The sequence below is a fragment of the Ictalurus punctatus genome, chromosome 5, assembly GCF_001660625.3.
Source record: "Ictalurus punctatus breed USDA103 chromosome 5, Coco_2.0, whole genome shotgun sequence".
Classification (NCBI taxonomy): domain Eukaryota; kingdom Metazoa; phylum Chordata; class Actinopteri; order Siluriformes; family Ictaluridae; genus Ictalurus; species Ictalurus punctatus.
Genome location: NC_030420.2, coordinates 34,686,954 through 34,701,037, shown reverse-complemented (window position 1 = coordinate 34,701,037; position 14,084 = coordinate 34,686,954). Strand labels below are relative to the sequence as shown.

Here is a 14,084-nt window from a genome sequence, read left to right as displayed (position 1 = left end):
AACAGTCTGCATAACATAAACATTTTGCTTGCTTACTCAGATTGTCTGTTGTTAAAAGCTCTTATACTGTACAAATAAAAATTTAATTGAGCATAAGAGAAAATAATCTCTATTTGGACAATAATAACTGATTTTGGAGCTCAGTGTGGTTTGTGTAATATTGCAGCAAATTTCAAACCCCTGCAATAAATAATACATTAGCACAGTGTGTTTGGGTGGATCTGTTTCACCACCTGTTAATACAATCATTACACAGTAATTTAAGATTTGAATTCCTGCCCTACAAATGTCTGAAAGCTAATCATGTGATTAGCCTCGTTAGCGAGAGCCGGGCCCTTTTCCACCGTAGAGCTTCACCCCGGCTCAAGAGCTTCAATCCAGCAGCGTGGAATGAGCTGTAATTATCTCTGGACACACAGTTGTTGAAGAGCGGAAGATTAGAGTTGAGTAACTCAGTAAGCACTCCACTGAAGTGTGAACCTCATGTTCTAAATATACACAGCTTCTGTGAATTCACAGGCCAAAGTTCTCAAATTAAAACAAATCATATTTAATCATTTAATTTAAAAAACCTAAATGGTAACACAGCATATACGACCCTTTGCTATTTTTTAAATGATTATTAAATGACCTGTCTGTCCACACAGAAATGCATTATTAACATTTTACTCAGATCCACGCTGTTTTTGGTAGCTTCTAGACTAAATGACCATGTGGTAATATCGATTTGCACTATGCTGTGACACGATGAAGAATGCAGGGCTAACATTAACTAGTTAGCTTTCTTCACAGATGTGCACTAAAGGTCAATTCGCATGGGATTAGTTTAACCTGGGGTAATATTTACAGTTTTTATAGAAGGTAAAAGACACTGTAATTTTCACCTGCACTGGAGCGCGCAGTCCGGAAAAAGTCCGGAAAAAGAAATGACATGACCAGTTCGCACACGATTAAAATCTCAGAGAAGCTCGGGTGATTATTACATTACCCCACCTCTCCATATAAAACTAATCCCATCCGAATAGGGCTTAAGTAATGGCAAGAAGAACAGTTTTTAAAAATGGGTCCATGGTTCACAAATTCACAGGTCAAAGTTCACCAATCGCAAAGAAGCAATTACTACCAGAAACAAATAGAAGTCTTTGACTGTGGGATTTTATTCCCGTGTTGTCTGATTGCTGAATTAATGAAAAAATAAGGAGAAGCAGTAGAGCCAAGAAAGCAAAATTGGGCATCATGCTCAATGAGTACGAGGGGAACTCTCTTTCTCTCTCTCTCTCTCTCTCTCTCTCTCTCTCTCTCTCTCTCTCTCTCTCACTCTCTCATCTGTCAATCACAGAGACACTAGCCAATCATGTGCATCTGTAAGGTCGTGTATGTGGAAGAGGGCAGATAGCGATTTCCCCTGAGTGTGTTATACCACCCTGAGATGCAGCATGTGCAGCAGTTTGAATTAACATGTTTCCGAGTGAACACGTGTTACCCTTCACCCTCCCTGTGTGGTAGCTTTCGTATGATAGACCTAAATGTTTAAAGTCTATCAGCTCAACAAGAGCTCATCAACTGAGTCAAATTCCTGGTATACAAAGGGTTTTTTCCACCAGTACAGCACAAACCCATTTCCAGTAAAGCATAATTCAGATCATTTGTAAATATTAATGAGAGAAATAAGGAGTATAGCGTTTAAAAGCGTGGTAGCCAGGCTTGTGAGGACATGTGGTAGAACACAGTTGATGAGTTCTCCACTGAACTTCATCTGTGTGTTGTTTCATCAGATTTGCATGAGGAGCACACTCCGCTCTACATACAGCATTTCAGCAGCTTGGGTTGTTTTTGTTTTTGGAAGGAGAGTAGTGTAAAAGTAGCTTAGTGGGTGTTTTGAATTGTCTTAAGAGTTTTGCATACATGCTTGTCATGAGCAGTGCATTAAATCGGGAATCAGAATGTGGAGCACGATGTGTTTATCTAGGACGCCGTAATGTGTGTAATTAGTAGTTAAGATGTTTCTTGTGCCACTGATGTGAAAAAGTTCACATTCCCAAGATTTCAGATGTATTGTACACTGTATATGCTACAGCGCTGTGTTTGACACACCAATGATTTATTAGTTTAGAAGGTGTGTAAAGCAACACCTATCATTACTGAGCAGTAATTACGAGAGGCAGAATTTTTTATTGCGGGATGCATTAACACAGTGTGTAGAATTTAGCATTTAGATTAAATGGGTTTAATGAATTAACGGCTGTTTAATTTGAGCTCACAATAGAAAGAATAATAACAATAATAATAATAAGTATAAACCCCGTACAGCACTAAACGTGCTAGTTGATAGCAGGACCTTGTAACAATTAGAGCAGCTAATAATGCTAAAGTTTTTATTTGATAGATAATTTAGATTATCAGACTATTAATATGTACATCTCAATATATTTATATTTAAACCTATTTATATTTATATCTCTGTACATTATATATTTATACCGGTTCTCAGAACCAGTGATTATTCAAACTGTTACTACCCGAAAGTTGATTATTTTCCTACAACAGCACACTTCTTCAAATCCCACCAGAGATTTTCTAGGGGGATCAAGTCAGGTGACGGTGATGGCCCTTGTATTGCAGTCCCTGCAACTGCTAACTGAAGAACTGGAGGCCAATCAGGGATTCGTACAAGAATATTGAAATAATTGAACATGACCATGGATATTCCTTAAGGTCACCATATGGGCACAAGGAAAGATTGAATGAATGACTTATTCATTTTATTAATTATTAATTATTACACTTATTAATTACCATGTATACTCTTTAATTATGTCGTATAATCTAAAATGCATTAATCATACAAAGAGGCATGGAACGAGGAAGCAGAAACAGAGAGAGAGGAAAAGAAGAAAAAGAGCTCAGAGAAAAAAGCGGCACCACCGGCGAACCTGCACAAAAGCATCCTACACTCTACGGGGAGTTCAAGAGGAGAGCTACATGAACATTCCCGAAACCTGGTCTCCCCTCACGGAGGCTCGCCCAGTGATATGGGCCTCAGCTCTCTGGAATATCATCCCAACAACTGGACAGTGAGATTGAGTCCAATGAATAAATATTAAAACAACAGCTGCATAAAGCTCTTGATCAAATGACTTTCTGCCTACACTATATTGAACAAGCCAGAGCTCGGGTTGCACAGATGAGAAAGTATATAAAGCCGAATGGAAGTTGTGAGCTTTTTGCCAAGAACTTGTGTGGTGAAGATTTACGTCGTGGTTTTGCTCTTGTGCCACTCAAGCCCTCCGGGGCTGTATACCTGTCATGTCTGTCTTTATGTGTGATGTGTCTATCATCTATCATCCCAGTGATGAGATGCTTCTGTAACCCTGTCTGTATGGTCCTATATACTTATGTAAACATATTTACTCTCAATTATCATCCGAGTGATGAGACTCTTATGTACGCACCATCATCGATGCCAATGTTAAATATTTATTTATTTTGAACCAATAAACCGAAGCCTCATCATGGGCGATTCAAATACACTTCAAATATCTAGCAACGACATCTGACTGAGTGATAGGTGAATTTTTATTTATTTTATTATTTTCTTCCCACTCCACAAGATCGGCTTCCTAAACAGAAGGTTCCGAGCCCAGAGGTCCCGAACTCCACCTGATAAGGTAAGAAGGAGTACTCATTACTGAGCATAAGCTGAAGACCACAAAGCAAGCATATAAGTGGGATTATACTGCAGGTAAGAATCTCTTTTAGGGGGAATCTGAAATACACCCTGTAGAATCTTCCAGGACTTCTCCTGCAACCGAGCCTTGTTGGAATTTGAGGTATGCTTGGGATCATTGTCCTGTTGGAAGGTCCAGTGATGCCCAAGCTTCAGCTTCCTCACAGATGGCATGACATTTTCTCCTAGGATTTCCTGATACTTGAATGAATCCATCTCGCCTTCCACACACTGCAGGTTTCCAGTGCCAGAGGATGCAAAGCAGCCCCAGAGCATCACCATGCTTGACTATGGACAGAGCGTTCATTCATTCTTCTTCCTCCAGACATACCGAACGAACTTCATTAATCTCTTCAGCAAAATCATCAACTTGTATACTAGATCCTTTGCCTATATGTTTCTTTAAACAGATTTGTCCTGGAGTAATTGAACCTCTTCTAAAAATAATAAATTCTTGGCGGGAATAAGGCAGGCCAGGTACATCTCGGGAGGTCATCCAAACCCACCTTAATTCACACCAAAATCATCAAACACTACATACACCATAACAAAGTTGTTGTGTCTGCACACTGAGCCTGCTGTGAAGCAAACACCACAGAATGAAGGCAGCTAGCCTCCCTGTCCCACACCAAGACTCACTGGCTCCTGGAGAGAAAGAAAACACCCATTGACCAAAATTTCACAAAAACACTAAACAGTAAACAAAGAAAGAAAAACAAAAGTGTGGTGGCTATAACACTCAGGCTCACTGACACCACCACATGCAATAGAGGCACTTAAATAGCACCTAAGCAGAACCAGAATTATGGTTAAGAGTAAATAAAATGAGAAGTATAGCCACTATATCATGGAGACAATAGGACAAAGCCACAATCTACACCCCATCAATAGTAAGGTGATGGTGTCAGAAAACAAACCTGAAAGAACAGGTTTGAGGCTGCAAAATGCACCAATTTAACAATTAGCCGCTCTCACTACATGTGGTTGTAAGCCAAAAATATATCCAAAGCTAAAGTCAACAAAAGTAGGAACAAACAGACACCAGAACAACAAAACATAACAGAAAAAGAAAAGACAGCACAAACCGAGAAAACAAAATAAAAATTACACCAGCAACAAAGAAAAAGCTTATATGCAACAGAGCAGAGGCGAGGCATGTAAACAGACAGCCAAGTGTGCCACTAAGCAACACGACCAAAGCAAAGCCTGTAAGCGAACCAGCCCAGCAAAATGCCCATAAGCAAAGCAGTCAAGCAAAACAAAGCAAAACAATCAAGAAAACGATCAAGCAAAACAGTTAAGAAAATGACGGTCAAGCAAAACAATAAAGCAAAACGGTGACATGTCACTTGTTAGTGTTACAAGGTCTCAGGTGTGAATGGGGAGCAGGTGTGTTAAATTTGGTGTCATCGCTCAGTTTGCTGAAGACAAGCAGACTAAGGACATGGATTACTGGAACCATGTCCTGTGGTCTGATGAGACCAAGATAAACTTATTTGGTTCGGATGGTGTCAAGCGTGTGTGGCGGCAACCAGGTGAGGAATACAAAGACAAGTGTGTCTTGCCTACAGTCAAGCATGGTGGTGGGAGTGTCATGGTCTGGGGCTGCATGAGTGCTGCCGGCACTGGGGAGCTACAGTTCATTGAGAGAACCATGAATGCCAACATGTACTGTGACATACTGGAGCAGAGCATGATCACGACCCCAAACACATCTCCAAGATGACAAGACCTCCACTGCCTTGCTAAAGAAGCTGAGCGTGAAGGTAATGGACTGGCCAAGCATGTCTCCAGACCTAAAACCTATTGAGCATCTGTGGGGCATCCTCAAATGGAAGGTGGAGGAGCACAAGGTCTCTAACATCCACCAGCTCTGTGATGTCATCATGGAGGTGTGGAAGAGGACTCCAGTGACAACCTGTGAGCTCTGGTGAACTCCATGTCCAAGAGGCTTAAGGCAGTGCTGGAAAGTAATGGTGGCCACACAAAATATTGACACTTTGGGGCTAATTTGGACATTTTCACTTAGCGGTGTACTCACTTTTGTTGCCAGCGGTTTAGACATTAATGGCTGTGTGTTGAGTTATTTTGAGGGGACAGCAAATTTACAGTTATACAAGCTGTACACTCACTACTTTACATTTTAGAAAAGTGTCATTTCTTCAGTGTTGCCACATTAAAAGATATAATCAAATATTTACAAAAATCTGAGGGGTGTACTCACTTTTGTGAGATACTATACATATCATTCAGCCACTGGCTAACGTTGCGATCACTGAACGCAACTCGCCACAACGCACAGGCCACCAGCTCCACTCTAAAACTATACAGAAACATATTAGCCTTGAGATGTTCATTTCATTACACCATGAGCCAAGCCTCAACATACCTGAGCAGAAACGGAAACGGAAACTGAAACGGAAATGGAAATGCCAGGGAGTGAGGAATTCTGAGTCACCAAGAACACATATGTGCCTGTCAAAATAGGGGTCCTTAAATAATAGGGTAGCTCCCACCTCATTTATATGCCGAAGCCATACCCCGAGCAGGGCCAATAGTTCAGTCACTTATCCTGTCACATTCTATCCCCTTTTATTTGAATTGGCGTCCCGATGATGACCCAACAAACACACACCCCTGGACTATTTCAGACTTGCATCCAATGGCCTTAACCAAACTGAAATTCTATTAGATGTAGGGCCTAGTATAGTGACTACGCTCATGCCCCCCTCCTCCACGGCCTGTGGTCGATGGTATGGGTTCGAATGGTGGCCTGCAGTGGCCCGCCCCATTCTCCACAAGGGCATGTCATCCATACATGACCGGCAAACCATCATACCCTGATGGTACGAGAAATACAAAACCAGGAACCCCAAGGACCCCAGAGGCTGTGGTTCCTCCATCAACACTTACCAGCTTACTCTATGATGGAACAGGGTCCTGAGAAACAGGAACCTGAGGAGCTGTCCCCCGACTTACTGGAGAGGTCTCCGGTACCAAACATCAGCAGATCAACATCCTCTGATGATACTACTGACAGCACCTCTTCCCCAAAAACAGGGGGATGTGTCAAGGCAAGAACCGGGCAATCCTTCCGGAACTGGGTCTTCAAGGCAGAGTGCTGAATGCACCTAACCTTGCCCATGTCATCCACTGGTGCAGTGGTGTATACTACACAACTCGTCTTGGGTGCCTTCATGACTTGATACACCACTGGGCTCCACAGGTCTTGAATTTTATGACGTCCTCTAGCGCCATACTCATGTAAGTGCACACTACCAACCCCTACCTCCTGGACTGGACCCAAAAGGAAGTCCACCGTAAGTCATGGCTCCTGCCCGAACCTTAGAAAATATGCAGATTCACCAGTCGCCTGATGAAGGGTGGTATTGTAGCAGAACATCAGCTGTGGGAGACATAAGGACCAATCAACCTTCCGGGACACAGGTAGGGCACATAGGAGGTTATGCAGTGTCCTATTAAAACGCTCGCTCTGACCATTAACCACTGGATGGTAAGGGGTAGTGCAATACTTTTCAACCTTATACAGGGCACAACGCTGCCATTCCAGGAAGGACTCAAAGTTATGGCCCTGGTCTGAATGGATAAGACCAGGAATGCTGAACTTATAAAACCATTCCACCACCAAAACTTGGGCCACTGTTTCCGACTGTTGGTCCCGTGTATGCACCGCCAAGGTGTACTTGCTGAAGACGTCCATCATAACCAGTACATTCCCCAACCCTGAACAAGTCGACTCCAGCACAGTGAAATCTAGTGCCAATATTTCATTTGGCTGAGAGGCCAGTAGATGGCTCATGAAGCTACTAGGAAAAGGTTGCGTGTCTTTGACTGCCTGGCACCGGTCACAGTCTCGACACCATTGTGCCACATCAGATGTCAGGCCCGGCCAATAACAACGCTGCCGCACCAACTCAGTGGTGCGTTCAACTCCTTGGTGCCCATGCTTATGGTGTAACTGCATTAAAACTTCTCCATGCAACCAACAGCACCAGCTGAAGTGCCTCTTCGCCCCCATCAGAGCGAAACACCCAGTGATGTAATAGAAATGGCCCAATTGGCATAACAAATTCACAACAGCCTTGGGAAGCTACCGGCACTCCTCATGCCTCCAAAACATTAGGGCTTCACCAATAACAGGATCCTCTTCCTGCAAGAACTGCATAGCCAGAGTTAGACTGGGCAGCACAGTAACTACTGCTTGAGAAAGCACCCCTGTCTTCCCAGCCTGCCTTACACTGGTGGGGAACACTGTGACAGGCAGTAACTCTTCTAACTCACCCTGGTTTGAAGGACCCTGCCAGTAGAGAGCATCTGCATTACGGTTGCTTCTTCCTGCGCGGTACCTCAGCCCAAAATCAAATACGGCCAATAGCGCAGCCCATCACTGATCCATGGCCCCGAGCTTGGCAGTAGTCAGGTGGCTGAGGGGCTTGTAATCAGTGAAGACAACACTCCTCTGCCCTAGCAGGTATTCCCTAAACTTCTCAGTCATGGCCCACTTGAGCGGCAAGAATTCCAACTTCATGGAGCTGTAGTTTAACAGATTGCACTCAGTGGGCCTAAGACTATGGCTAGCATAGGCTATAGGCCGCACCTCCCCCCCTGTTCCTGAGATAGAACTGCTCCCAACCCCCAATGACTAGCATCTACCTCCAAGATAAAAGGAAGGGAGAAGTCAGCATAAGTCAATACGGGGGCAGAGGTGAGCCTACGCTTCAACCCTTCAAAACTCACCTGACACTGCTCCGTCAATGCCGCAGCAAAACCTAACTCTGCCTGAGCCCTAGGCTTACGACTGGCAAATTCGGCCACCAGCCGGTACAGAGGGGCTGCCAACTTAGCAAAACCCTATACAAACCGTCGATAGTAACTGGCAAACCCCAGGAATGAGCAGAGTTCTGCCACCCCTGTAGGGCATGGACATTGCGCCACAGCCTCTATCTTGCTCGGATCTGTAGACACCCTTGTGGCAGAAATGCCATGTCCCAGATAACTTACCTCCTGCTGGAAAAACATACATTTAGGTAGTTTAGCCTTCAAACCCACTTGCTCCAGCCAACACAAACATGCTGTCATCACATGCAGCATCTTCGGCTAAGGATTTGTCATGGAGAAGATTTAGATGCTCACCTCCCCACTCTTACCTTAATACAAAGATCGGAGTGTCAAACTAAATGTACCAAGTCCCAATGTGAAAAATGGAGAGGTGTACTTACCATTGGGTTGAACAAACACCAGGTGCAATGTTGTATGATTACTCACAGGTACTGCGGCTCAATATAGATATACATATCATTCAGCCACCGGCTAATGTTACGATCACTGAACGCGATTTCCGCTGTAATCTCCGCCGCCAATTTGCCTCAATGCATGCGCCACCAGCTCCGCTCTAAAACCATATATAAACCTATTAGCTTTGAGATATTCACCTGATTACACCGTGAGCCGAGCCTCAACGTACCTGAATGGAAATGGGAACTGAAACGGAAATGCCAGGGAGCTAGGAACTCTGAATCACCAAGACACATATGCGCTTACCAAAATAAGGGTCCGTAAATAATAGGGTAGCTCCCACCTCATTGGGCTGCCGAAGTCATACCCCGAGCAGGGTCAATAGGGTAGTTCAATCACTTATCCTGCCACACATTTATCATACTATTCTCCTTGATAGACTAGAAAATGTTGTTGGCATTAAGGGAACGGTCCTCTCCTGGCTCAGGTCTTATCTGACCGATCTTTATCAGTTCGTAGATGTAAACGGAGGAAAAGTTTGGTGTTCCACAAGGTTCTGTTTTAGGCCCACTGCTTTTTTCTTTATATATGTTACCTCAAGGTAGAATCAGAAGATATGGCCACATCACCCCGATCTTATCTACACTGCATTGGTTCCCAGTAAAATTTCAAATTGATTATAAAATACTACTACTGACCTATAAATCACTGAATGGTCTTGTGCCACAGTATCTGAGTGAAATTTTGGTCTTTTATGATCCTCCACACCTACTTAGATCAAAAGGTGCAGGATGTTTGTTGGTACTCGGAATAGTGAAGGCTACAGCAGGGGGAAGAGCTTTCTCTTACAAAGCCCCACAGTTATGGAACAGTCTTCCTATTAGTGTACAGGACGTAGGCCGTCAATTACCACATTCAATTTTGCACTCAAGTCTCCTTTAGTAAACAGTGGACTAGTTCAACAAATAGACTTCATATAAAAATCATAATGAACTTTCTTTTACTTTCACACTATCCGTTGTTACCCAGATGAGGACGGGTTCCCTTCTGAGTCTGGTTCCTCTCAAGGTTTCTTCCTCATATCATCTTAGGGAGTTTTTCCTCACCACCGTTGCCACCGGCTCGCTCAATAGGGATAAACTCACACACTTAAATATCCTGGGTTTATATGTTTCTGTAAAGCCGCTTTGAGACAATGTCCCTTGTTAAAAGAGCTTTACAAATTAAATTGAATTGAATACCGCTGATCCATTGTGCTGAAAAGTTCCATGGAAACCTTCCGCATTTAATACATGCCTTAATGTACTCACTGAAACCTCAGTGCCTGTTGCCACCAAGTCTTGCTGCAGATCTTTTGCAGTCACTTGAGGGTTTTTTACAACCTGCCTTCTCAGAAGTTTGGTTGCAGCTGTTGACAGCTTCCTTTTTCTTCCCTGTCCATGTATTTCATGTATTTCTTTTTACCCCTAGCCAGTTCAGGTGTTTCATGTGTTCCAGCTCAAGCACACCTGGTGCAACTAATGAAGCCCTTGATTGAAACAAACAAACACATTGCTCTGTTCCTTCAGCCCCGGTCCTGCAGGCATTATACAGTATTTATTCCACTATATGCATATTTTTGAATTGGGTGACAGCTATATTTGATCTGATTTATTTATCGAGACTGATCCAGAATCCAGACAGTCGTTTATAACCTGGCTACAGTGACTTTATTCTTGTTAACACAAAATACTCAAAATGTTGAATGTGTTGTTTGTTAAATAAGACTAATGCTTCTTTCTGGCAAATAAATAAGTATTTATTTATTATTATAACTCAGATGAAGATCACGTTAGGTTAAAAATCCTTTATAAAACTTTTCCCCACAACTGCAGTAAACGTAAATATTCCATAACCTTTAATCGTTCCATTAAGACGGTATAATAATACAAAATTATACAGTCCGAGGGGGCAGTTACCCGACAAGGTACAGTGAGGAAACAAAAGGAAATAAGGACAAGTGAAATTCTTCGTGCTGTATATTACCATTTAAAGATTCCAGCTCTTCATATTATTTCAGTGATGCACAAACCTGAACAACCGGTGCTGCTCAGAATAAACTCTCTCAGCATATCAAAATGTACAATAAATAAAGTGGGCAAAAGTTCAGTCGTTTGTGCACAGTTAATCGTTACAGATTAACATCTTTCTTTGCGCAATTTAAATCTTTCCGATGTATTTCATTCCAGAGAAGGAAAATCTGATGAGGGAAGAATTTGTGGCCGAGAATAATCTCACGGTAATGGCAGGGATCATAAATGTCCAGTTTGTCAGAAGGAATAATGAGGCCGTCGGCCCAGACTCCCTGGTGATCCATGGGTCGGAGTCCGGCTCGTTGCAGACACATGCCCATGTAAACGTCGTCAATGGGCATCAGGGTGATGGACTGGGACATCTGGAGAATGGTCCTGGCAGTGAAGCGGGAGTACAGGTAGCCACCTCCACTGCAGTACGGAGCGTACACTTCGGCTTTCTCAATCAGTTCCGGGATGAAATATTTACTGGTGTTGTCCCGAATAGGTGTGCTGTCCAGGAGCAGCTGGCCGATGTACAGGTGTTTGCTTCCATCGTTATCTCTTTGCCCTTTGAGAAAATCCACCATGTTGTCCGTGTTGGCGAAAATGTCATCATCTCCATTAAAGAGGAAATCTGCAGTGGGACACCAGTTCTGCATCCAGTCCAGGAACAGGACCTGCTTGAGCGTGAGGTTATAGAAGGAATCCGCAAAGTCCCACTGCAGGATGTCCTGGTACCTCGTGTTCTCCAGCTCCAGGAGTTTGTTTACCCTTTGTTTCTTGAAGCCTGTGCCGGTGGTGCCGGTCAGGAACACGGTGCGGATCCACATCCCGTTCTGTAGTCTCTCCGCCGCCCATGTTTTGCGCAAGACTGCCCGCCGTTCGTAGTTCTCCGGTGAACTTTTGATGGCCAGCAGAAAAAAGGGTTCTCCTGACCCCTTTGGAATGGTGCACTTGTTAGGAACGGTGAGCAACATTGGGAAATACCTGCAGTGGCGGTAATACAGGAAGTCCTGGACAATAATTGGAAACGTAGAAAATTCCTCAGTGTTAGCGAATGACACGTTTTGTTCACACCTAGGAGTCGTCATCTCCAGAGGCTGGGCCTCACGAACCATCTTCTGTGATGTGATTTTGTCGCATTTTTCTGGCGTGATGATATACAGGATCAGAAGAAAACACAGAGAGTTCATAATGAGCAGAGCCATGGACTCCAGAGCTCGTCTCCTGCCCCAGGTTCCTTAAAACAACACAAGCAACAATTACAAACTTGAATCAGTCGAGCTGTTGTTGGAAAAATCAGTCGAGATTCCTGAATCCATTAACAATCAGTGTTCAAATTTAACATTGATCACTACAGTGATGTGTGACATTCACTGCTATGCTAAATGCCATGAAATTATCCTAGCCACATTGCTAACATGCTGTGTTGGGCGTTAGCATCTGGCATGTGTTAGATTTAGCTAATATGCTCATGTGACCTTAGGGGATGTTTATTAAACTTTTAGCTAGCAGTTTTAATCATTTACGGCATCCATTTACGCCATGCTCATAATAACTACGTTAATATCTGCACTAAAATCTTCTTTAAAAAAACCCAGTGTATTTTAATTTTAATTGCAAAGAATTATAAAGCTTGCTAATGTTATGGTTTATATTATAGCTTGTCTCATCACTCAAACATGATGGGTATTTATTTTTTACGATAAACGCAGAGTCCGTTCATGAGCAGGCGCATGTTCTGAGTTATGATGTCAAATGAATGCATTAATTAAATGTGGGAAATAAAAGATCATAGATTCCTTGAGACTTTTGTAGGAATCATTTTTCAGACTTCTTCATAATGAGAAGCTCCCACATCGGCTCCACATGATAAACAGAAACAACACCCTGAACTTCAAACTTTTATTGGTTAAAGTGTAAATTTGGATATTAACCAACGCTACAGCACATTCGTTCTCGTACCACGGGATTATAATTATAAAGACTTTATAGCTGATGTAATGCTTTAGAGATGGCAGTGTGAGTATATAAGTAACCTTTTTTGTTTTTAGTCGCAGAAACTTGAAAAAAAGTAAAAAATCAGAAGAATTTGTCTACTTACTGTACAGCCAGCTGACGTTCTCCATGTTCACCTGAGGACACCTGAGAGAGACAGAAAAAAACAATCTTGATCTTCTTCATCTTTACTTGGTCGCACGACTACAGAGGAAATGCATAAACAGTTTAAAACAACAACAACAACAAAATTGAGATTACCGGATATTTTCGAAGTGCTTAAACACTGCTGAAAAGTGTGTGCTGAATTGAAGTAGCTGGTCCATTTTGTCGTAGTAAGTCTTGAGAGTGTGTGTGAGTGTGTGTGAGAGAGAGACTGAGCAGTGAGACCAGCTCATAGCAAGCTTTATCTGGTAATCAGTATTTCAAATATTGTAATTGGGTGGGCGTGGCTAAATACAAACAAATGTTAATTACAATTTAACGACCTGACCTTCCCATCTCTTTCTTTCTTAATTCTTTACCAGTTCACTCCCTACTGCACGTCAGTGTGTGTGCGCACGTGTGTGTGTGTGTGTGTTTCTGTGCATGTGCGTGTGTGTGTGTGTGTGTGTGTGTGCGTGTGTGCGTGTGTGTTTGTTTGAAAGAAAGAGACGGTGACGGTAGTTTATGAAAACTGGAAAATGGTGTCATGAAGTTTTAATGCGGTCAAAGCAAGACAAGTGATTAATATAAACTAATTAATAAACAGTAAATAAAGATAAACAGAAATGAATATGCATGAATTAATAAATAGAAATAAACCACCAGGATTTAACAAATGTGTTTTTATTTTTCACGCACGATTTTTCATGTTAATCTTACACGTGATTTTCTCACGAGAATAATCCTTTTTCACATATGATCACAAATGGTTTACATACACACAATCACGTGTGAAACGTGTGCGATTTTTCACACAGTCACCATGACAACCCAACAACTCAACAGGACATTAATGTCAGCGTGTCGGATTAACTTGATTGTCCTGGTTGACCTCGTTAACCTCG

General features: G+C 42.6%; 1 protein-coding gene across 1 annotated transcript; it reads right to left on the bottom strand.

Annotated features, from left to right (window-relative positions):
* Window positions 1-10,566: 10,566 nt before the first annotated feature.
* Window positions 10,567-13,487, bottom strand: LOC108266016 (N-acetyllactosaminide beta-1,3-N-acetylglucosaminyltransferase 3). Its single transcript, XM_017468950.2, has 3 exons — window positions 13,297-13,487; window positions 13,142-13,182; window positions 10,567-12,277 (listed from the first exon to the last, which is right to left on the bottom strand). Exons 1-3 carry the CDS (start codon window positions 13,431-13,433, stop codon window positions 11,154-11,156), a joined length of 1,302 nt encoding a protein of 433 aa, XP_017324439.1. The 5' UTR covers window positions 13,434-13,487; the 3' UTR covers window positions 10,567-11,153.
* Window positions 13,488-14,084: the final 597 nt, after the last annotated feature.

Coding starts and splice junctions, on each gene's coding strand:
- LOC108266016 (XM_017468950.2), bottom strand. CDS start 13,433: ATGAGCTGGTCTCACTGCTCAGTCTCTCTCTCACACACACTCACACAC. Junction 13,183..13,296: donor AAGCACTTCGAAAATATCCG/GTAATCTCAATT, acceptor TGTCTCTCTCAG/GTGTCCTCAGGTGAACATGG. Junction 12,278..13,141: donor GAACGTCAGCTGGCTGTACA/GTAAGTAGACAA, acceptor TGTTGTTTTAAG/GAACCTGGGGCAGGAGACGA.